A 25,000-nucleotide genomic window follows, 5' to 3' on the forward strand; every position below is an offset into this window, starting at 1 on the left:
AAGCCTGCATGAAACAACACAACACCCATGCGGCTTCGGTAAGTACATTTGTGAGTGTACTCAATACAGAATGCACAGGCAATAAGCACTCTAGTACTAGCAGGTTAAGGTGCACTGGCTCTGTGAATTCATTACGACAATTGGACACTGCAGAGAAAAAAATTAGAAAAAAAACTGGTTTTCGCTCATTGCCGTGCGTTCTCACCTTGATGTCTGCCCTGTCGTGCCACTGGGGTTTGCTTGCCGTTGCGCTTCGCTGCTGCAACACTGCTCTCTGCTGCTCCAATGTTCTGGACAGCTCCATCTGCAAGCACACCATCCTACAAGTTAGCTATTGCCCAGGGAAGAGCTACAGACAGTTTCAAATCAAGCAATTTGTAGTGGATAAAGACCATGACTGGTGGCCTTGGTCAGCCCGTTACCAGCTGTCCAAGACCAGAAGCAGTCTGACTTCCAATGCCAACTCACAACCAGAATTGAAGGAGAGCAGACTCTCACAGTTAAATATACCCCTAGGACTGGTTACGATGGCCTTGGCCACGTACCGTATTTCCCCGATTATAAGTCGCACCCCCATTTTCAGGTTGTAGCCATATTGATTTGATGTATTGACTTCAGTAGTAAGCCATGCTCGATTGTAAGTCGCACCCCCTTTTTTACCCTAGAATTTTAGTGTAAAAAGGTGCGACTTATATTCGGGGAAATACGGTATGTGGATGTTTACTAATGGAAAAAGGCTGTTGCCAGCGGGGAAGAAATCAACACCAGACTAAGAAATAATCGTCTTGCGTTGGGTTGTACTACTGCTAGTCAAGACCATCGAACTACAAAGCTACCTGGGTAGAAGCACATTGCACTCCGCTTCTGATTCATGACTGACTCGGTCGAAAATCTGGTTAATGCTCATACTGAACTGTGATATCCATGTACACGTCTTATGTGTTGACGTCACTAAGACATCACTAGGACTCTGCATGCACGCAGGCCAACCTGTGCTGCCTTGCCCTTTTGTTGTTGTTCTGTCTTCCGAGTCCTTGAAGTGACTTCCTCCCTGTTGGCTTATGAAATAGAATTATACATACCGGTAACATCCTTGTCTCAGTCTAAGTTGTAGTATATGTGAACGCACAGCTGTTTAAACACCACTGGATCTGGGTCAATGGCTAGCAATTGTGCAGCGATAACTTATGATAAGAGTTGTACCTTTTTGTGCTCCTGCTCCAACGCAAATTTCCTACAGCAACGAACGACAGAGCAAACGTCATACAGACCGGAGTTCTTGACCTGAACTATCTGACAAAAAGAGGCAGGCATCATCATTATCACCGTCATATTCTTAATTAATTTCACCCGTTCGCGTGAGACTCGGCTGGAAACCGAGTTTTCCGCATCCGTAGGAACGCCACCACCCTTCAAGGATCAAGGCGCAGATGCAGCTCCTAAATCGGTGGGAGGTGAGTAGATCAGCTCACCAGCAAGAGGTCAAAGACCAAAAATCCCATTCACTGCATCCATGTTCTCCTCGTATATGCTTAGCACCACCAGAAAGGTGAAGACCCCAGCCCAGTGAGCCGTGTGTACTCGTATATAGCCGGGGCTCTGTACACACAGTTCTCAACACCAAAATGTGTAGTGCTTCCTTACAAAGACTCGCATAGTGGCGAACTGAAGTAGCATTGAGGCCAAACATCGCTCTGACTTCTTTGTCAATTTGATTATACAGAAATGCATGCATTTGACGAACATGCAAGGCGTTTACTTCATAGATGCTGTAAGTGAAAGATTTCTGTTGTACCCCGAGTGCTCGCTCATGGCAGACTCGACGGCAGCAACGACAATTTTCCTGGTCCCCTAGCATTAACGCTTGTTGGACTGTAAAGTACCACAATAGGTGACAGCGCTGCACCAAGATCATATTTAACTGTTTATGTATTTTTAGCATCTCGTAGCATGTCAAGAGGGCCAATTGAATTGAGGAGAGGGTGAGACCAACCACGGAAGAAGCGAAAAAGGAAAAGGAAAAGCATGTACAGGAACGGGGACGGGATTAGCAACATGTCTTACTTCTCGTTCGCCTCTCGCTCGAGTTTGTTCTTTGCGCGGCAGGTTTCAGACAGCACGTTGATCCCTTGCTTTGCCAGCTCCGTACGCTCCAGATCCTCATGCTGCTCTTCTCTCTTTCTGCGCTGAGCTCGGAGACGCGTCTGCTCGGCCAGAATTTTCTGAAACGACACCCACAGGAACGGCGTGGACAGCTTGCTATCCATGCAAGAACGGGCAGCAATGTCTGTTCATTTCAGAGAAGTAGAATCCGGCCAACCAAGAACGGATACACACCCAGGAGAATGGCTTGAAAAGTTCACTATCCACGCAATAATGGGCAGCAATGCCTGTTCATTCTGGAGAAGCAAAAGAAACTACACCAACCAACCAAGAACGGATAGTCGGATACCATTCAGGTGTGTCACTGATGACAATATCGACATAGGAACTATTCGGGGCAATCGCTGGCTAAGACGGTCATGAAGCCATTGCTTGGCCTGTAGCTTACTATGCTATGCTAGTGCCGACCTCCAGCCGTGTCTGACCTGTTAAGATGCTCAGAGTATGCTCAACTGGTCCAAACTACGACTACGGGGGATGCGCATGCCCGTGTTGGATCGGCATCTTCTCACCGTATCTGGTTTATTTATGTCTCAGACTGTGAGTAGGAATAGGTTGCGGAGGCCATTTAGCTAATGTTCAGGTCTGTCTAAACGTCCCACGCTGAAGTCTTTCAAGTATTTTATTGTCAGGTTTTGATTCACAGAGGTGTGCATGTGTGTGTGGGGGGGGGGGGTGGCTAATAGAATAGTGCCCAAGCAGACTACTCAGAGATCCACAAAACACCAGAATACAGAACAGGTAGGTGTGTGTGCGTCTGAAACGGTTTGTACTTTACAACGCTCATTAAGTACAGGGTAGCAAATACTAGCTAAGCCCGGCAAACAGGGGATTCATTTTAATTTCATTGCCGGGTTCATCGCTTGTATATTTAGTGTTCTTCCTTTCTTGCATGTCATGTTGAATAAAACCGCGCTTCCCAGGCAAGCGGGAGAAATTAGACACGTGGCATATACCTTTTGCTCGTCCATGTTGCTCTGAAAGTCCAGAACGTCGCGCACCTTCTTGTCCTCGGCGGCCTGCATTTCCTCAGCCTCTCTGGCCAGGCCTGCTTGCCGTCTGTAGAAATAGAGCATGGGTGAAAAAGTATGTCGACAGCGCACCAAAAAGTTCTGGTGCAAATGTTCGGCTGTTGGCTACAGTCTTAATTCAGTGTAATCCCCCATCCCATCCCATCCCATCCCCCATCCCATCCCCCATCCCATCCCCCATCCCATCCCCCATCCCATCCCCCATCCCATCCCCCATCCCATCCCCCATCCCATCCCATCCCATCCCCCGCCAGCTACTGAGTGTGTTCTCTACAGAATATTTTCTCTCTGTTTGGCTAATTTGCTAGCCTAACCTAAAATCTGTAGGAGTCCAGTTGTTTTGATCAAGGTTTGTCACAAAATGAGAACGTGTCCACGTATGCAATGGTCCAGAACCTACACCACCATACGTGTGGAGGATGTAAGTGAACCTGTGACGAAGACATGACTGCTGCTCTGAACCGGGCGGAGGGAGAAATTCAAGAGATTAGGGCTTGAACTTTGAAAGCTGTATTGATTCCTGGAGCTTCCCGCCATGCACTCACTTCTCCTTGGTGGCTTGAGCAATGAGATCAGCTGGCTTTGTTCCTGGAGCAGAGACCGCCAGGTGTTCGACCCCACTACCCACAGTCTCCAAGGACCTGCAGAGTATAACGTAGTGGATTTCCACGGGAAGAAGATGCAGCCAAGATAAGCAGCAGCACCAGTAGCAGTAACAGCAGAAGCAGCAGCAACAGCAGCAGGAACAGCAGCAGCAGGAATAGCAACAGCAACAGCAACAGCAGCAGCACCAGCAGCAGCAACAGCAATGACAACAATATAGCATTCAAACTGAAGAAAGAACGAATTTTTGATTGCATGTTTGTGTTCTAGAAAGCAATACAGCATCATCACAGTTCCAATACAACCAACAGAATGATGTCATGTACAGAATGATGTCATGTGCATGTACATCAACCATTTCACGATACTATGTATTGTAAGATGTACCATACAGAACAACAAGGACAATCAAGGCTTGTTTGCTGCTACTTCAAGTTCCATGTTCTCGCAATCATCAGGCAACATGAGGATGGGGCATATATACCGGCATGCGGGTTGGCACCCCATCCTCATGTTGCCTGATGATTGCGAGAGCATGAAACTTGAAGTAGCAGCAAACAAGCCTTGATTGTCCTTGTTGTTCTGTATTACGCTCTACCTCCGCCGTGTTGAGCACTGTCAGCACACTGGGTACATCCTCCGATGTACCATGCATAACTCCACCGGAAACAACTCAGCTCGCCTATTATCGTACATTTCCGTCACTGATTGGAGCTCACGCACCAACTTACCTCGTGGCCAAGGCCCTAGTGGCAGTCTCCTGTATTCCCGTTTCTCTCGCTCGTCTCTCCTCTGCCTTGGTTGCCAGCGTGGACTTTCTCTGTGTGATTGCATCACTCAAGCCAGCCTTGCTTACCTCGAGTTCCAGTCCGGCATGGTCATCCATGGCTTTAACCAGTTTCTGGCTGCAAAGGTTCATACAGGAACATAATTATCAAGAGCTGGAATGCAAAACCCGCCAAATCCATTTCATCACTTTTCAGATAATTTCCAAAAAAAGGATTCATTTTTATGTGTGGTTTGCATCTGAATCTCCAGTTTAGAAACGGTTCCAATCAGATTCTGGATGTAAATTTTGCCGTGCTCCTAGAGCTTTTGAGTGCACTGAGCCGAAAATCGGACTTTTCTCAAATTTGGCGCTTATCAAGTTTTGCGTCTCAGCTCTTTGTTTGGTTTATCTGGTAGAGGGTGTTCGCTTCACCTCACACGTCCAGCTGCATGTACATGTGCCACTCAAACATACCAAAAAGTGCGGCGCCTGCTTGCCAAGTTTCCGCAGCATATCGATGCTCTCATCCCGTGCCATATTGCCATGATAATCCTTACAAACTCGCCAACTGGCAAGCAATGTGACCAAGGGGATTCATTGTCCAATGGCGATTTTCTAACTGTGTGTCACTGCCGGTGTAAATTTACACACAAAAAACTGGGGTGTCAGCCTCCTAGCCTAGGCCAGTCTTGTTTTCCTGTACAACAGCGTATGCACAGCTGAGTCACCGTGTGCACACTGGTACAGTCAGACCTTGCTTAACCGCACACATTCGTTTTCCACAACAAAAAACATCCGGTTAGGCGAGGAAACCGGATAACCGAACACCGGTTATGTTGGATGCACCACGTATGCTGTACATCTGTCACCAGCTATTTTCTTCCGGATGCAAAGGGATACGGATAAAAGATGACCGGATAAACGAGGTCTAACTGTATGCTGTGCTTGGGGTTCATCGGCCCCTAACCCCTAACCCCCTAACCCCCATAACCCCTAACCTCTAACCCCCTTACCCTAACCCTAACCCGACAGTAATGTACTGGCAGTCATTAAATAATTTTGAAAAACATCTTAATTAACTGCATCCATCCTGACCGAAATAGCTCAGGACACCTTTACGTGAGTGACATTGAGTGATTCCCCTTCATAGCCTATTGCCAATGGTGCACTCACTTGATATCGGTAAGGTCACGCCGAGCATCCTCGAGTGTGTTCTTCTCCAGAGCAATACTGCTCGCCAGGGCGTTCAGCTCACTCGTGTGAAGATCCTGCCGGGGACTGCAGAGGGCGACGCACACGTGCAGATACACACACAGGAGTGTATAATGCAAGCTGTTATGTCTTGCATAACGGCATGTACAATCATGAAACCTATTTAAGGCGACCGCTGAGGGGACCTTGCAAATGTGGTCTCTCGGTACAGGTGGTCTCCCCACCCAGGGTCATTTGACTGGAAATAGCATCCATTGGTCCTAGTTGGAGTGGTCTCTGGGTACAGGTGGTCGCCTAATCCAAGTGGTCGCCCTGATAGGTTTCACTATACCGTCAAAGTCCGTAAATAAGTGCCTGCCCACAAAAAATACCCTCCATTCTTTTGAGGCTCTTTCTGTTGAAGGCACGATAAACATACAGGCCGAAATACGTACCGGTACGGTTCACACATGCAGTGCGTAGCATATACACCTGTATGAAATGTGGCTTCTCCACTACACACAAGTCAGGTCCGAAAGTTAGTTTGTGCCCGAAAGTCAGTACCCGCCCGAAAGTTAGTATCCGCCCGAAAGTTAGTACCCGCCCGAAAGTTAGTACCCCCCCCCCCCGAAAGTCAGCACCCCCCCCGAAAGTTAGTACGGATGTGAGCACTAAATTTGAAAGTAAGTACATACTTATTTACGGACTTTTACGATAGTAGTGTTTCGGACATTGAAATCCATTCAGAAGTCAAGCGGCCACGGGGCGCTGGCCTTGCAGCCGTGAGCACTGCTTGTCCATTTCTGCAGTGTATACGTGAAGTACAGTGCATGTACGCGCTCAAAGCAGTAAGGCCACCGGCCCCGGTCATCCACTTGGATTTCAATGTCCCTGACAGTACTTGTAATATTTCGACTTCATTATTGGTAGTCTTTTCCCTCGGTATGCTTTCGCTCATATGCGCCTGCTTGTCAAATCAGCAGGGTCTTTTTCTTGAGCAAAGGCTGAGCACAGTAAACTGTTGGTGAATTATGTCTGTCTGAAGAACGCGAGTACAGAACACAGACCACAAACATCAACATGCCACTAGAACGCACACACAAACACACAACAATGAAAACAGAGGGATAAAGTAATCGGCGAGGAGGCAACAATTTTAGTAGCGCAACAAAAAGAGGACGAGCGGAATTGACATTGAGTTACTCTATTGAACAACGTCAAGTGATGGAGACAATGTCAAGTGATGGAGACGATGTCAAGTGATGGAGACGATACGAAAACAATCTAAGTGGAAAAAGAAAAACATGTTAAAACGTCGGTGCGGAGCCAAGAAACCTAATTATTATTATTATTATACGCACGTCCGCGTTTACGTCAACAGTAAGTCCACATATTCGCATGTGCCAGAAGACAGGCAGAGTGGGCAGGGAGGAAAACAAAAATAAACAAGAGTAAAAAATAAATGTAAGACAGCAGGCGACAGGCACATAACTCATGTTCGATGATAGGTGCTCAATGCACGGGTTCTATTCGAAAGATCAAAAAATAGAACAAGAATAACAGACAACGACGATAGGTTTGTAACTCATGGTCGATGGTAAGTGCTAAATTCACGGGGTCTTTACAATGCCTTTGTCCCATCCATTAGTTACTGCGTACATCCTGGCACAGCTCGCGCCACGCTGGCCTGTCCACGGCGATGGCCCGCAAGTGCTCCAGGTCTGCCAAGTTCCTCAGACTCCTCAGCCCTGCTGATTCTAGGTCCGCGGATAGTGTGGACACGATGGTTGTCCGTGGCTGCCCTCGCCATACCTCGTCCCCACAGGTGAAGTAACTCCGCATAGCGAGGGCGGCAGGTGTGTCTTGAGGGAGTCTGAGGATATGCCCAAACAGGCCCCATCTGGATCGCCGCATGAGCACTGATGGGCTCTGCGTGGCATCTGCCGTACAGGGCTCTGTTTGGAATCAACTGCGGCCAGCGGATACCCAGGAGACTCCGAAGTGGTCTGCGATGGAATGTGTCCAGACGCTCCCATGCTGAAGCCGTCAGTCCCCAGGTGCCTCCATTGTACGTTAGCACGGGGATGATAACGCGTTGTAAAGCCTTAGCCGTAGACTTTCGCTGATGATCGATCGACGACACCATACCGTGAATAGCGCTCTGAAAGCTGCCGTTGCTAATTGTTTCCTTCGTGCAACATCTTCCTCGTCGCCGAGGAGTGATCCGAGTTTTTTTTTGTTTTCCGCCATACTTCACCCAGGCGGTCTCCTTCCCGGCGCAATGTTGTTTTTTCTGTTTTATCTTCGTTGACCTTTAGGTGCCAGTCTCCAAGGATAGCGATGATATCCGGTTCGATGCTCTCCAGCCAGGGTCTGGATTGGCTGATGAAATCAGTGTCATCGGCATAAATCACTTCTGGTGGTAGAGCCATGTCGCGCATTGGCCTGTGCGGGATCGATGCTCTGATCTCCCTCAAGGCTGATTCCAGGTAGATCACAAATACTACAGGAGAGAGAGAGTCACCTTGGGGGGTTCCGATGGAACAGAAATCTAATATCGAAAGAAATAGACATGTAGTGAGCGCGCTCATACCACAACAACAATGGAACAGTATTGAAATACATGAACAAAATGCATGTAGGAAGAAAGAACGACGGAAAGAATTATTTGAACAGGTTTTTTCGTACGTGTGTCCAACATTCTTCAGGAATCACCATTGTACTAAACAAACAAATCAGAATAAATGAAATAATAGCAAGCAAGGTAGGGTAAGGAGGACACAATGACAGCACTAAAATATCAAGGTGTGATTTCTCACGAAAGCGTGCACAAAACGGATAAAACTGATAACAGGTTGCTCCCCTGCAAAACTGATAACATGTTGTATTGATGTCCATGTTGGACATATCCTGATGTCCATGTTGGACATATCCTGTTCTGACAATGAATTACGGAGCAAGATTGAGGCGCTGTGCTTGCACTTCCTTCCAATGATGTTATCAATTTTGTCATCATCATGCCTGACAAGAGACTATGGGAAAATCCCCCCCCCCCCCCCCCTGGTGACATGAATCCTATATCAAGATTCCAGAACGCTCACTGACTTATGATTAGAAAATGACGCATGTCAACGAGTAATCACGCCAACGTGACAACCAAGTGTCAGCATCAGCAGTTCTCTGGAAGTTCATTCAGGGAAGCAACACGGGGATAAGTAGGTAATCCATCCTGATGTCAGCAGCATTCCTGGGTGAGTGGTTGGCAAATGACACGAGATACTGCTGATTCAAACATATTGTTCAGGGTATGCAGTCTGATCAATGTTCTGGCTTTGGTGCCAAGAATCCACACAGAAGCAGAGGCATCTGTTATCAAACGTCGACCTGCCAAGCGCTTCCGACTATTCATTATTCGACTGGTTCAGCGCTTTTTCACCTGTTGTAAGCAAAATGACAACATCAGCCAGTGCTGTGTGCAGTCACATGTACATCAGCCTTGGATTCCGCTTACGGAGGCAACTTGTCTCACTTTATAAGCAATGAACCAAGACAACTGGAACCATTCTGAAGAGTCACCATCCAGGAAGAAGATAACATTTTGGAGTCTCTCCTCGGGTAGAGATCATGTTTCCAACCAGTTATGTTTGCTGTATTGCTTTCCTGCTAGGGACCATATGGTCATCCTGCACAGGACAGATACAAAATGGATCATGTGTTGCCACGTATCTCCGTCAGGCAGGTATTTCCAGGACGAGCGCTGCCACATACGAGTCAAACTTTGCACAGAGAAGCATTCCTCCCCACGACATAAATTCCACCCAGACGTCGTTTTTGCCGTGGTTCGGAGTCAGCGATGTAGCGGATGTTGTCAAGCTGGCTGCCTGCTTTGCTGGGCAAGCTTCGTCCTGTGTATCCTTCCAGTATTGTAGTGGGGAAGGCCGGTGTGTGCTGCAGACCTCTGGAGGAAATCCACAGACCTACGCATGTCGTTGCCATGCTGGTTACGGCGGCAAGGAGTGTGAAACGGACGCATGTAGCAATGCCGACGGTAGCAACACCTGTCAGAACGGAGGTATGTGTGTCCGACAGTCCACTGTACCCTATTTCAGGTGCAATTGCCGAAGGAACTTTGCAGGAGCAGAGTGTTCGCAGGCAGTTGACCACTGTAGTCCACAAAACCCGTGTGCACATGGTGGCAGGTGCACTAGCCTGCGAAACGGATTTAAGTGTGATTGTCCAAGAGGATACGTGGGCAAAACCTGTCAAGAGCATCTACTGACAAGCAGGGAACTGGACTCACGCTTGGCCAAGCTGGATAGAACCATTCTCAGCCACATAGAAAGCCTGAAAACTCACCTTCTCGCCAATGTTCGCCAACGCACTTACGCGCCGGGCCTCAAACTTATCAGAGGTAATTACACTTGGTTTGAAGCAAGGTACAGATGCATGGTACTCGGTGGCATTCTAGCCGTACCCAGAAGCAATCATGAAATGCAGATTGTTGGCCAGTTACGCCGTCGACAACGTTACACTGGGAGCATATGGATTGGTGCGTCCGACCTGGAGACTGAAGGCCAGTGGAAAGATACAGAAGGCAGGGTCGTTGCATATAGAAGGTGGGCTTATCAACAACCAAATGGTGGCAGTCGTGAGAATTGTTGGATTACACGCAGTGAGGCACGCGAAGTTTTGTATGATACAACGTGCCGATGGCTTGGTGTTAAAGCCTTTCTTTGTCGCATCAAATGAAGCGAGGTTCCCTCAAAGCTTCAAGGAGTTTCACAGAGATCCTGCAGTATTCCTTGCTCGTAACATGGATTTGCTCCATGCAGGTCATTTGTCGGAGAGTTATGAACGGCTGAGTTGCCATGTTTTCCTAGTGTAGATATGTTTTGTTCGTATCCACTTCCACTTCCATATGCTCATCACTGAAGCAATCACAACGGAAAAACATTGTGATGGGATTACACCATTCGTATCCGGGAGCTGTTTCAATTTCACTCCTCACACTGGTCAGGGTGGCACCGTAACTGCCAGATTAACTTGTGCGTGCAATGACGAATCTTGATGTTTCTTTTACGGTTGTGAATTTTCCTATCGTGTTTTTTAAAGTCAGTCAAGTGGTAGTGGTGGCTCGCCGGCACTATACGTACTATGAAAGTACTTGTAATATTATGACTCCGTTATTTGTAGTCTTTTCTCTCGCTATGCTTTCTCTCATAATGTGCTTGTTTGTCAAATCAGCAGGGTCTTTTCCTTGAGCAAAGGCCGAGTGTAGTCTGTGAGGTATATCTGTTTGAAGAACGCGAGTACAGACCACAGATCACAAACATCAACATGCCACTAGAACGCACACACAAACACACAACAATGAAAAACAGAAGGATAACGTTGATAACATGTTGGTGTCCATGTTCGTATGCTGTTCTGAAAATGGATTACACAGCAAGATTGATGCGCTGTGCTTGCACTTCCTTCCATTGATGTCATCAATTTTGTCATCATCATGCCTAACAAGAGACTATGGGAAAATCCCCCCGATGACATGAATCCTACATCTAGGATCCAGAATGCTTACTGACTTATGATTACAAAATGACGCATGTCAACGAGTAATCGCACCAACGTGACAAGCAAGTGTCAGCATCAGCAGTTCTCTGGAAGTTCATTCAGCGAAGCATCACGTGGACAAGTAGGTAATCCAACCTGATGTCAGCAACGTTCCTGGGTGATTGGTTGGCAAATGACACGAGATACTGCTGATTCAAACATGTTGTTCAGGGTAAGCAATCAGATCAGTGTCCAGGCTTTTTGGTGCCAAGAATCCGCACAGAAGCAGAGGCATCTGTTAGCAAACTTCGACCTGCCAAGCTCTTCCGAATTTTCCTTATCTGACTGGATCAGCGCTTTTTTCACCTGTGTAAGCAAAATGACAACATCAGCCAGTGCTGTGTGCAGTCACATGTACATCAGCCTTGAATTCCGCTTACGTAAGCAAATTGTCTCACTTTATAAGCAATGAACCAAAACAACTGGAACCATTCTGAAGAGTCGCCATCCAGGAAGAAGATAACATTTTGGAGTCTCTCCTCGGGTAGAGATCATGTTTCTAGCCAGTTATGTTTGCTGTATTGCTTTCCTGCTAGGGACCATATGGTCATCCTGCACAGGACAGATACAAAATGGATCATGTGTTGCCACGTATCTCCGTCAGGCAGGTATTTCCAGGACGAGCGCTGCCACATACGAGTCAAACTTTGCACAGCGAAGCATTCCTCCCCACGACATAAATTCCACCCAGACGTCGTTTTTGCCGTTGTTCGGAGTCAGCGATGTAGCGGATGTTGTCAAGCTGGCTGCCTGCTTTGCTGGGCAAGCTCCGTCCTGTGCGTCCTTCCAGTATTGTAGTGGAGAAGGCCAGTGTGTGCTGCTGACCTCTGGTGGCAATCCACAGACCTACGAATGTCGTTGCCATGCTGGTTACAGCGGAAGGGAGTGCGAAACGGACGCATGCAGCAACGTCGACGGTAGCAGCACCTGTCAGAATGGAGGTGTGTGTGTCCGACAGTCCACTGCACCCTATTTCAGGTGCCAGTGTTCCGAGAACTTTGAAGGAGCACAGTGCTTGCAGGCAGTTGACCGCTGTGGTCCACAAAACCCGTGTGCACATGGTGGCAGGTGCACTAGCCTGCGCAATGGATTTAAGTGCGATTGTCCAAGAGGGTACGTGGGAAAAACCTGTCAAGAGCATTTACTCACAAGCAAGGAACTGGATTTACGCTTGGCAAAGCTGGACTCGCGCTTGGCCCTGCAGGATAGAACCTTTCTCAGCCACATAGAAAGCCTGAAGACTCAACTTCTTGCCAATGTTCGCCAACGCACTTTCGCGCCGGGCCTCAGACTCTTCAGAGGTGGTTACACTTGGTATGAAGCAAGGTACAGATGCAGGGTACTCGGTGGCATTCTAGCCGTGCCCAGAAGCAATCATGAAATGCAGATTGTTATCCAGCTACGCCGTAGAAAAAGGTGCTGGGGTAGGATATGGATTGGTGTGACCGACGTGGAGACTGAAGGCCGGTGGAAAGATGTTGAAGGCAGGGCTATTAGATACACAAGGTGGTATCCTGGTGAACCAAGGAATGATTCCGGTGCAGAAGATTGTGTGACTATAATTAATGCGAATGGACAGTGGGATGATATACCTTGCACACGGTCTAATTCCGGAGGCTTTCTTTGTCGCTTCATGTGATGCGAGGTTCCCTCAAAGCTTCAAGGAGCTTCACAGAAAGTCTTCAGTATGCTTGGCTCGTAGCACGTATTTGCACCATGCAGGCCATTTGTTGGAGAGTTATGCACGGCTGAGTTTCCATGATTTCCATAAGTAGGTGTGTTTTGTTCGTATCCACTTCCACTTCCACATGCCCATCGCATGTTAGCAAACAAACTTGTGCTGGGATTACGCCATTCGTATCCAGTAGTTGTTTCAATTTCACTCTACGCACTGATCAGGGAGGCACCGTAATTGCCGGGTTAACCTGTGCGTGCAATAATGAATTTTGATGTTCCTTTTGTTGTGAATTATTCTGTTATGTTAAAGTCATCAAGGTGGTAGCAGTGGCTTGCCGGCACTATACGTGCTATAAAAGTACATGTAATAATATAACTCCATTATTTGATGCATTTGTGCTATCTATTTTGACCTACAACTGTGGCGTGTGGGTGCTTTCATCCCGGGATGCTACAGCAATGGATGCGTTCCACAGAAAGCAGCTCCGCCGTCTATTAGGGATATCTTACCCGGAAATTATCTCCAACACAGACCTATATACCCGCTGCAATGCCGAGCCAATATCCGTACTAAGCAGAAGAGCACGGTGGAAACTGTTTGGTCATATTTTACGCCTCCCTGAAGCAACTCCAGCGCAGGTGAGCATGACAGCGTATTTCCAGCGACAGAATCGGGGCTGGCTCGGACGCCCGCGCATCACCCTACCAGTGGTGATAGACAACGAATTAGCCAAGGCAACGTCCATGCGTCTCCGGAGTCTGAAGGACCTGGAGACACTGCGTTTGGTGGCTCGGAACAGGCAATCATTCAACGATATAATCGCACAGGTCACATTGTAGAGTGCAGATCACCTAGTGCTTTCAACAATAATAACGTACTTCCACATTATGGGAATTTGGTATAACCCCACACCCGTCATTGTTGAATATTCGATAATAGCGTGGATTTCCCCAACAATATATTTTCATTTTTTGTTTTCCTCTCCCATGCCGTTGTACATAAGCGGCTTTCCGCGGATATGTCAATACTACTACTACTACTATTATTTGTAGTCTTTCCCTCGGTATGCTTTCTCTCATATGCGCTTGCTCGTCAAATCAGCAGGGTCTTTTTCTCGAGCAAAGGCAGAGTGGAGTCTGTGAAGTATGTCTGTCTGAAGAACGCGAGTACAGAACACAGACCACAACATCAACATGCCACTAGAACGCACACACAAACACAACAACAATGAAAAACAGAAGGACAACGTTGGCAACATGTTGGTGTCCTGTTCTGAAAATGAACTATGCAGCAAGATTAAGGCGCTGTGCTTGCACTTCCTTCCATTGATGTCATCAATTTTGTCATCATCATGCTTGACAAAAGACTATGGGAAAATCCCCCCGATGACATGAATCCTGCATCAAGAATCCAGAATGCTTACCGACTTATGAGTAGTACAAAAATGACGCATGTCAACGAGTAATCACGCCAACGTGACAACCAAGTGTCAGCATCAGCAGTTATCTGGAAGTTCATTCAGGAAAGCGTCACGGGGATAGTAGGTAATCCATCCCGATGTCAGCAGCACTCCTGGGTGACTGGTTGGCAAATGACACGAGATACTGCTGATTCAAACATGTTGTTCAGGGTATGCAATTTGATCAGTGTCCAGGCTTTGGTGCCAAGAATCCACACAGAAGCAGAGGCATCTGTTAGCAAACGTCAACCTGCCAAGCGCTTCCGACTATTCATTATTCGACTGGTTCAGCGCCTTTTTCACCTGTTGTAAGCAAAATGACAACATCAGCCAGTGCTGTGTGCAGTCACATGTACATCAGCCTTGGATTCCGCTTACGTAAGCAAATTGTCTCACTTTTTAAGCAATGAACCAAGACAACTGGAACCATTCTGAAGAGTCACCATCCAGGAAGAAGATAACATTTTGGAGTCTCTCCTCGGGTAGAGATCATGTTTGCAACCAGTTATGTTTGCTGTATTGCTTTCCTGCTAGGGACCATATGTTCATCCTGCACAGGACAGACACAAGATGGATCATGTGTTGCCACGTATCTGCGCCAGGCAGGCATTTCCAGGACAAGCGCTGCCACGTACGAGGCGAACTTTGCACAGAGAAGCATTCCTCCCCACGACATAAATTCCATCCAGACATCGTTTTTGCCGTCGTTTGGAGTCAGCGATGTAGCGGATGCTGTCAAGCTGGCTGCCTGCTTTGCTGGCCAAGCTCTGTCCTGTGCGTCCTTCCAGTATTGTAGTGGAGAGGGTCGGTGTGTGCTGCAGACCTCTGGAGGAAATCCGCAGACCTACGCATGTCGTTGCCATGCTGGTTACAGCGGCAAGGAGTGCGAAACGGACGCATGCAGCAACGCCGACGGTAGCAGCACCTGTCAGAATGGAGGTGTGTGTGTCCGACAGTCCACTGCACCCTATTTCAGGTGCCAGTGTCCTGAAAACTTTGAAGGAGCAGAGTGCTCACAGGCACTAGACCACTGCGGTCAACAAAACCCGTGTGCACACGGTGGCAGGTGCACTAGCCTGCGCAACGGATTCAAGTGTGATTGTCCAAGAGGGTACGTGGGCAAAATCTGTCAAGAGCATCTTCTGACAAGCAGGGAACTGGATTCACGCTTCGCTAAGCTGGACTCACGCTTGGCCAGGCTCAGCTCACGCTTGGGTCTACAGGATAGAACCATTCTCAGCCGCATAGAAAGCCTGAAGACTCAACTTCTCACCAATGTTCGCCAACGCACTTACACGCCGGGCCTCAGACTCTTCAGAGGTAGTTACACTTGGTTCGAAGCAAGGTACAGATGCAGGGTACTTGGTGGCATTCTAGCCGTGCCCAGAAATTATCAAGAAATGCAGATTGTTAGCCAGTTACGCCGTCAACAAAACTGCGGGGGTGGAATATGGATTGGTGCGTCCGACCTGGAGAATGAAGGCCAGTGGAAAGACGTAGAAGGCAACGCGGTTACATACTCAAGGTGGATATCTGGTCAACCAGACAATTATGAGGGCGCAGAGGATTGTGCGACTATACATGATAATAGAGGGTATTGGAATGATGGACCTTGCAAATGGTCTCATTACGAAGCCTTTCTTTGTCGCTTCATGTGATGCGTGGTTCCCTCAAAGCTTCAAGGAGCTTCACAGAAATTCTTCAGTATGCTTGGGTTGTAGCACGTATTCGTACCATGCAGGCCATTTGTTGGGGAGTTATGCACGGCTGAGTTTCCATGATTTCCATAAGTAGGTGTGTTTTGTTGGAATCCACTTCCACTTCAACATGCCCATCGCATGTTAGCAAACAAACTTGTGCTGGGATTACGCCATTCGTATCCAGTAGTTGTGTCAATTTCACTCTACGCACTGATCAGGGTGGCACCGTAATTGCCGGATTACCCTGTGCTGCACGCAATCAATGATGAAACCTGATGTTCCTTTTACGGTTGTGAAATTTCCTATCGTGTTTTTAAAAGGCAGTCACGTGGTTGTAGTGGCTTGCCGGCACTTTACGTACTATGAAAACTAGATGTCGAATCACCAATTTAACAATGGCTCACAACTGCTGTGTGTGTGTGTGTGCACGCACGCGTGTGTAGTGTGTGTGTATGTGTGTGTGTGTGTGTGTGTGTGTGCACGCACACGTGTGTAGTGCATGTGTGTGTGTGTGTATGTGTGTGTGTGTGTATGTGTGTGTGTGTGTATGTGTGTGTGTGCATGTGTGTGTGTGTGTGTGTGTGTGTGTGTGTGTGTGTGTGTGTGTGTGTGTGTGTGTGTGTGTGTGTGTGTGTGTGTGTGTGTGTGTGTGTGTGTGTGTGTGTGTGTGTGTGTGTGTGTGTGTGTGTGTGTGTGTGTGTGTGTGTGTGTGTGTGTGTGTGTGTGTGTGTGTGTGTGTGTGTGTGTGTGTGTGTGTGTGTGTGTGTGTGTGTGTGTGTGTGTGTGTGTGTGTGTGTGTGTGTAAGGATGGACGACACCAGGTTGCCAAAGCAGATCCTGTTTGCGGAGGGCACTAACACGCGGCCCCGCCATGGACCCAAGCGTCGTTGGAGAGATGTGGCAGCTTCAGACCTGCGTGCGACCGGTATCCCGGAGGCGCAATGGTACCACCTTGCTCAGGACCGGAGGGACTGGCGCGAACGTAGCCGTCGGAAGCCACCAAGCCAGCCCCAACCAAGAGTGTTCGTCTGTGTCTGCGGCCGCGACTTTCGCCGTCCGAATGATTTATCCCGACACAAGAACTACTGCCTCGCCTAATAGCTATCATCGCCTTCGGCGATGGGCTTTCCAAAGGTCCAAAGGTGTGTGTGTGTGTGTGTGTGTGATGTGGTGTGTGTAGGGATTCACTGGCCAGAAAAAAGCCACTTCGTAGCTGTGTGGTGTAGACCAGGCTGAATAGTGGCGGTCAATTCTTCAGCCTTGCAAGCTGTTGAATGGTGCAATCCCAGCACAAGTTGCTATGGCTTCTGCTGTAGCATCGCTATCATCGCCTCCGGCGATGGGCGTCCAATGGTCCAATGGTCCAATGGTGTGTGTGTGTGTGTGTGTGTGTGTGTGTGTGTGTGTGTGTGTGTGTGTGTGTGTGTGTGTGTGTGTGTGTGTGTGTGTGTGTGTGTGTGTGTGTGTGTGTGTGTGTGTGTGTGTGTGTGTGTGTGTGTGTGTGTGTGTGTGTGTGATGTGGTGTGTGTATGCGTGTGTATGCGTGTGTGTAACCTCTATTGCTACGGGAAAAGACCAGCTCCGCTAGGACGTTGCGTCTGCTTCGAATATTCTTTTTTTTTCACAGAAACAATCACAGGGCGACACATGCATGGAAAGCTTGTTGTGCCGTGGCAGACTGTACCGGTTGGCTGCCTGTTTGCTCCTTTCCAGGGCCTGGCGCGCCTTGTCCCTGTTCTGCAGCAGAGCATCGTGACGGTTCTCAGTGTCGCGGACGTGCATCCTGGGCAAAACACGCACAAGCGAACACGAAAACCAGACGGATTCGTATCACTGTGCTAGTGAAAGATATTTTAAAGGTAGGAGAGGAGCTTCAAAAGTTTTCAAGATCCAAGCCTAAAGAAACAGTTACCGTAAAGTCTTGTATAAAAGCCGCGGCTTCTATGACTTTCTTGGTGAAATTTTGCAGGCTTCTATTATGAGACAGGTATTTCTATGTATGTCAACACTAAAACCAAGCTTATGTGTGATTTAATGGGCCCAAAATTGCGGCTTCTATTCGAGGGCGGCTTTTATACAAGACTTTACGGTATTCGTATTGTGTTATAGAGTTGGACAGTTGGAGGCAGTACATTCAATGCTGTAGTGCACTCACACAGGAATTGCAACCAGTCGGGATTAGACGTAGTACAGGTGGATTGAAGATCTCAATGGACATGAAACTGGGAGCAGCAACCTAGTGAAAGCAGGTCTGTGCTCTTTCCTAGTGTTCCAGCAACTAAATTCGGAGTAGGGTTGTGTGTATGATGTATGCAAAGGCTCTGTACACAGCGCATCGGGCACTATTCCACAGCTGTTGCTACTTCCTTATTTTCGCAGCTATTTCGACTTTTGTTCGTACAGTGAAACCTGTTGAAGACGATCGCTCACGGAACCTTCAAAAAGTGGTCTTTGTAATCAGGTGGTCTCCTTATCCTGGGTCATTGGACTGGAAATAGCCTGCCTTGGTCCTGGTGTCCGTGGTCTTCTAGGTCAGGTGGGCCACCTTATCCGAGTGGTCGCCTTGATAGGTTTTACCACCGGATTTCCCCGAACATAAATCGCACCTTTTTACACAAATATTCAAGGGTGAGAAAGGGGGTGCGACTTACAATCGAGCATGACTTACTACTGAAGTGATCCTGTCGAAACAATATTGCTGAAACCTGAAAATGGGGGAGCAACTTATAATCGAGTATGACTTATGATCCGGAAAATACGGTATACTCTGCTGGAAAAGTTCGATGACACGAACAAACACGGAATGTGCAGAAGACGCAGCACACGGCAAAGCATTGTGACTCACCGCAGTTGATCGCGCTGCTCGTGGAGCTGCTGTATACTCAGCTTGGACCGCGTCAGCTTGCGCGACAGGAGCGCGTGCGTGTGCGTTGACCACTGCAGAGTGTGCCGGGACAGGGAACAGAAGCAGGGAATGAGTACAGTATGTATCGTTACTGTCGGGTACTGAAGAACTGGGGATGGTGGGATTGGGGGGAGAGGGGGGGGGGGGTCAGCCTCGTAGCCTAGGTCGTTCTCATGTTACGTGCTAGAGTCTATGCACAGTTGAGTAACCGTGTATACATTGGTGTGCTGTGCTTGGTGAAATTCTAGCCTGTTCGTTCTTCAGCAGCCGACGGTACTGCAGGTAGAGAGAAGACTGACGTAGAGTACGGGCGCCGGCCCCGGTCATCCCATCGGAGTTCAATGTCCACGACAGTATTTGTATTTGTACCACAGGCTGTCTACTGTAAGGCAACAAATATTCCGAGCATATTGATTTATTTTCGGCTATTTTCGGCCTGGTCATGTTGGCCGAAAATTTGCGGCGGCCGAAATTTTGTTTCACAAGGTTCAGTGTGACAGCAAATACAGGCGGCAGCAGTACAGGCCGAAAATTTGATGCGGACGAAATGGGTTTTAGCCCTGGGAGGCCGAAATCTGAATGGGCCGAAAATTGTGTAGACTTACAGAATAACAGAGAGGTTCAAGGCTGTCCAAGAGAGGTTCAAGGCTGTCCAAGAGAGGTTCAAGGCTGTCCAAGAGAGGTTCAAGGCTGTCCAAGAGAGGTTCAAGGCTGTCCAAGAGAGGTTCAAGGCTGTCCAAGAGAGGTTCAAGGCTGTCCAAGAGAGGTTCAAAGCTGTCCAAGAGAGGTTCAAGGCTGTCCAAGAGAGGTTCAAGGCTGTCCAAGAGAGGTTCAAGGCTGTCCAAGAGAGGTTCAAGGCTGTCCAAGAGAGGTTCAAGGCTGTCCAAGAGAGGTTCAAGGCTGTCCAAGAGAGGTTCAAGGCTGTCCAAGAGAGGTTCAAGGCTGTCCAAGAGAGGTTCAAGGCTGTCCAAGAGAGGTTCAAGGCTGTCCAAGAGAGGTTCAAGGCTGTCCAAGAGAGGTTCAAGGCTGTCCAAGAGAGGTTCAAGGCTGTCCAAGAGAGGTTCAAGGCTGTCCAAGAGAGTGCTCAATACTGAGAGGCAGAGCTAGTTTTCTGATGATCGCTTAGTGCGTGAAACTCGGAGTATAAACACTTGTTTCGTCCTCTTATTATTGTTTAGACTTACAGCATTATGCAGTTGAGTCACCACCGCATACACACAGTGCACGCATCACCAGTATGCTGTGTTTGGTGAAATCCTACCCGTAGTGCCTCTTCGCATCCCTGCGTCTCTACATCTCCGCCCCAAATACCTGACCAGGGGGGGGGGGGGGGGGGGGGGTGACAATAATTATTGCTCTCATCACATGCCAGAACGGAAAAGAGGGAGACGGAGGAGATGTAGGAGATGATGGACAGCGAAGGGAAAGGGATACGGGAATCAGGACCGCCGGAAGAAGGTTTTGATTGGTGCGGCCATACCTTAGCCTTTCATACAGTTTGTGTATGATATGGAGGGTATACACATGACTTTCATACAGTTTGTGTATGATATGGAGGGTAGTCACATGACTTTCATACAGTTTGTGTATGATGTGGAGGGTATACACATGACTTTCATACAGTTTGTGTATGATATGGAGGGTAGTCACATGACTTTCATACAGTTTGTGTATGATATGGAGGGTAGTCACATGACTTTCCAGTTTGTGTATGATATGGAGGGTATACACATGACTTTCATACAGTTTGTGTATGATATGGAGGGTAGTCACATGACTTTCATACAGTTTGTGTATGATATGGAGGGTATACACATGACTTTCATACAGTTTGTGTATGATATGGAGGGTAGTCACATGACTTTCATACAGTTTGTGTATGATATGGAGGGTATACACATGACTTTCATACAGTTTGTGTATGATATGGAGGGTAGTCACATGACTTTCATACAGTTTGTGTATGATATGGAGGGTAGTCACATGACTTTCATACAGTTTGTGTATGATATGGAGGGTATACACATGACTTTCATACAGTTTGTGTATGATATGGAGGGTAGTCACATGACTTTCATACAGTTTGTGTATGATATGGAGGGTAGTCACATGACTTTCATACAGTTTGTGTATGATCCGATAGTGGTTACATACAACCCCTTCACCAGGAAACATCACATGCGTGAGTTGCCTACATGTTGGTCTGGTGATGATTTGACCAACCGGACCGGTTCCGGCGGACACTGGGGATAGTGCGGAGTGAAAGGTACACGCAGTTCACCACAGGGACTCGAGAAATCTTGGACGCCGAGGAAAACGGGTCGTGACCGCAATCCTGACCTGCTGACCCCAAGCGCCGCCTAGACAAGCGATGTCGCATGCCAGCGTGCATGAATCGGCCCTGGCTCAAGGCTGAATGTAACGGGCAGTGCGGGGTCGAAACACACATGATGTAGCGATACACACAGAAACCCCTTGTCGTCTTCCCACGCAGACGCTACAACTCCCTGTAGCGATGTGGAGAGGTTATGCGAATGATTTCATAGCGGGTTTTCTAATGGGCGCCAAGTAGACGGGTGAGTCGGCGGATTTTCTAATCTTCACTATGTATGCAGCGTGAGTCGCTGGTGCAAGTGCAGCGCCATGCCGCGAATCCGCGACTACGCGAAAGCATCTCAACTAGGGCTCAAACGGTTACTGTAAAGTGAGAAACTTTCGCTAGAGATTAAATTTCGCTATTTTCGCGACCATCACACATTCGCGAATATAAAACGCCGCAAACCCCTCCGTACATTGATTGTAGACAGTACAAGATCTGACTGAAAAGATAGAATCGCAAAAGTTTCTCATCGTAAACCAGCCGAATTTATGAAAACGCTAAATTTGCGCGCCGCGAAAGTTTGTCGCTTTACAGTATTCTTCGTAACCGGTTGCAGACCGGTTACGAAGAATTAACGGTTAACCGATAAAGATAGCGGTTACGCAGTAACTTTTCAGTCAATTTTTCAAGTATCAGGTCGTTGCAAAGTATGCACTTTCGCAGGCTGTCGCACGCGTGCGCAATTTCTGGGCTGTCAACTCGGTCATATCTGGTCTCTTGGTGTGAGAGTATGTATGAATGAGCACGCAAGAGAATGTACATGTGTGCGTTGTACTGAATAGGGTACATTTTTTGAATGAGTATAGTCAAATATACGGGTAAAAAAGAGTCCGCAGGATTGCCGTGGCTTATAGGTTATAACCGGTAAACCGACCGTTAGCTTAGCAGTTAACCGTTAGGGGTAAAACCGTGACCGTTTGAGCCCTAATCTCAACTGATGGTGTAATCGCATAGCCTCTATACGAGGTTACGACATGTAACTTTGTCTTTGGATCGTTTGGTAACCACAGTAACGGCTTGAGCATACAGTCAACTTTGCGTATAACGACACTCAGCGGGGCATCGATGAGAAGTGTCGTTATACCCGAAGTCCCATTATACATGTATGTATGTATGTATGTACATGTATGTGTTACAGTTAGATGGGACTTTGCTCTGGGCATGAAAATTCTGTCGTTGTTTGCGAATTGTCGCTACATCCGCAGTCGTTCTTAGCAAAGTTGACTGTACATAATGAAGACTGAAGAGACCTACCAGTACTAAACCATGTTTTAATATTTCCATAGTTACATGTATGCTAATCAGTTACAGGTACAGTGCAGCTGGTTGCTAATCAGTTACCATGGTTACCATGGTTACTGGTGATCGTTCTGGTACGCCTACTGTAAATATACAAAATTTCGGCGCTGCAAAATTTCGGCACTTCACGATTTTTGACATTTCGGCGGCGATTTATTTTCGGCGTGGGGTAGAGGGCATGGTATTGCGACAGATGCTGTGAAAAATTTCATCGGCGTTTTAATTTAGGCGTTTTGGGTCGGTGCCGAATATAGCCGAAATTAAATAGCTGCCGAAAATGTGTATATTTACAGTATTTGCGAGCCCTCGCCCACACGGGGGGGGGGGGGCACAACCTACCTCCATCTCGTGTCGCCGCTCAGCCTCAACTGACAAGAGGAAGCGTCGTGGCTCAACCACCTTGGTATGCACACCGCACTCCCGCTACATGCGCGACGGGTGAGATCCGCGGTGATTCTTCACACACACACATACACACACACACACACACACACACACACACACGCACTCGGTGACTGGATACTCGTGTCGGCTGAGTGCTCTGCTTGATCCGTTGACCGAGGATCACAGCTACCACATGCACCAGGCGCTGCTATCGGGTGTCCACCTACCGCACCAATATTGGCAATAACACTAACACTCACATCTCAGTTTGTGTCCTTCACCAGCTAGCTGTGTGTACTCGTACCGTTTCGCCGCAAAATTACTGTTCCTTCGATTTCGGAAGCAGCGTTGCCGCTAAGTCATCCCCTGGTACTATGATAGAGCGCTAGCGCGGAGTACGAGTTACAAATCATCGTACAACGAGCTTCAGAAACTCTGAACGAAATAAAGAACGACTCAAAATAGTTTTCAATGAAAGACTGTTATGTACCAGGCGGGTGACAGACGCAGCATGCACTGGCACCAGGCAGATTAGAGTTCATTTGAAAACGACAATCCGCACGTGCATTTGCATTATATTTTCAACACTGGAGTAGATCTACGAGAGTCTCGTAGACGAGAGATAAGAGCGCACTAACTTCTTGATCATGTTGGATCAGACAGCGCTATAGCGCTAGCGATAGAGATGTCAAACACATAGTCATTGAAACAGGACGACTCCGAGTGCAGCTCCTGCAGGAGACGTGCGTCAAGCCTTCACGACACGAGCTCCATGACAACCAGCCATAACCAAGTGACACTAGTAGTACTAACTACTTCAGTCAGAAGCGATCATTAATATTAATTTTTATAAATTATTAGATCTACCATTCTCAAGTAACAGTTACTGTTACGCTTACTTATTTATTTATTTATTTATTTATTTATTCAACATCTCCTGGCCCGTCCGAAGACTGCCAATAAACATGAGAGGTCAGGTGATAGCCAACCACGGCAAGCTAAAACTTAAAAGGGAAAAAAAGAAAGATGCTGTCAGAGAGGGAAAGGAGATAGGGAGAGAAAAAGAAAGGGAGGCACATTAATAATACATGGGATCACTTCGGATGAGACAGTGTGGAAAGCTGGACTGTGAATTTCCTGATATCCTGGCATGTCTTAATGCTAGTAGGCAGGTTAGACCAAAGGGAGTATGCTGAGAAGAAAGGGGATTTCAAAAACAGAGAGGAACTAGCTCGGGGCAGTGATAAGGCATTGCGTGTTGGTCTAGTGGTAACAAACCAGTTGTACTTGGCAATATGTTTCGGGACTTGGGCTAGGAAGATTTTTTGCACAAGGATACAAAGATGCTGCTGATGTCGGGCAAGAAGAGGGTGCGTGGAAGCAAGTTTATAAAGACAAAGGGAGGCAAATGTTTGGTCTTTTCGAAACAGAATTTTCAGAAGCAAGCGTTGATGTACCTCCAGTCTGTGGAGTAAAGTCTGAGACAACCCGCACCAAGCTATATCGCAATAGTCAAATATAGGCAAAATGTACGACTTAAAGAACAATTTACTGCAGTTATCATTCAAGTGTTGGCAGTGGGGTTGCTTACTTAGGCTGTGTTTACATGAAGCGTTTCAACCCGGGTTGAGTTCGACCCGGGTCAGATTTCAACCCGCCATGTGCACAAAGTCAGGGCTGGTATTTGGGATCACAAAACGGGAAACACGTCGGAGGCCATCTTGAATCACTCTACGTCATCAGATACCCGCACGTGATGCGGGGCCGCGAGATCGCGACTGCGCAAAAGTGTACTTGCCAGTGCAGTCTTTGACCTAGCTGCAAGAGC

General features: G+C 47.7%; 3 protein-coding genes across 3 annotated transcripts; 2 read left to right on the forward strand and 1 right to left on the reverse strand.

Moving 5' to 3' along the window:
- Positions 1-96: 96 nt before the first annotated feature.
- On the reverse strand, positions 97-23,780 carry LOC135817029 (uncharacterized). Its single transcript, XM_065330130.1, has 12 exons — positions 23,433-23,780; positions 23,128-23,244; positions 19,050-19,141; positions 17,889-17,987; positions 5,740-5,844; positions 4,529-4,702; positions 3,740-3,835; positions 3,120-3,222; positions 2,065-2,222; positions 1,204-1,234; positions 206-304; positions 97-120 (listed from the first exon to the last, which is right to left on the reverse strand). The coding sequence occupies exons 2-12, from the start codon at positions 23,131-23,133 to the stop codon at positions 97-99; spliced, it is 987 nt and encodes a 328-aa protein (XP_065186202.1). The 5' UTR covers positions 23,134-23,244; positions 23,433-23,780.
- On the forward strand, positions 9,315-11,001 carry LOC135818435 (protein crumbs homolog 2-like). Its single transcript, XM_065331807.1, has one exon. It carries the CDS (start codon positions 9,382-9,384, stop codon positions 10,504-10,506), a length of 1,125 nt encoding a protein of 374 aa, XP_065187879.1. The 5' UTR covers positions 9,315-9,381; the 3' UTR covers positions 10,507-11,001.
- LOC135818434 (very low-density lipoprotein receptor-like) lies at positions 11,799-14,096 on the forward strand. The gene has a single exon (XM_065331806.1). It carries the CDS (start codon positions 11,861-11,863, stop codon positions 13,004-13,006), a length of 1,146 nt encoding a protein of 381 aa, XP_065187878.1. The 5' UTR covers positions 11,799-11,860; the 3' UTR covers positions 13,007-14,096.
- Positions 23,781-25,000: the final 1,220 nt, after the last annotated feature.

Source organism: Sycon ciliatum, chromosome 5 (assembly GCF_964019385.1).
Source record: "Sycon ciliatum chromosome 5, ocSycCili1.1, whole genome shotgun sequence".
Lineage (NCBI taxonomy): Eukaryota > Metazoa > Porifera > Calcarea > Leucosolenida > Sycettidae > Sycon > Sycon ciliatum.

Excerpts from the sequence above, each read along its gene's own strand:
- LOC135818434 (XM_065331806.1), top strand. The coding sequence starts at position 11,861 with ATGTTTCTAGCCAGTTATGTTTGCTGTATTGCTTTCCTGCTAGGGACC.
- LOC135818435 (XM_065331807.1), top strand. The coding sequence starts at position 9,382 with ATGTTTCCAACCAGTTATGTTTGCTGTATTGCTTTCCTGCTAGGGACC.
- LOC135817029 (XM_065330130.1), bottom strand. Across the intron at positions 3,223-3,739 it reads GCTCAAGCCACCAAGGAGAA|ACGGCAAGCAGGCCTGGCCA; the intron begins GTGAGTGCATGG and ends CTATTTCTACAG. Across the intron at positions 1,235-2,064 it reads GAGCGAGAGGCGAACGAGAA|GAAATTTGCGTTGGAGCAGG; the intron begins GTAAGACATGTT and ends TCGTTGCTGTAG.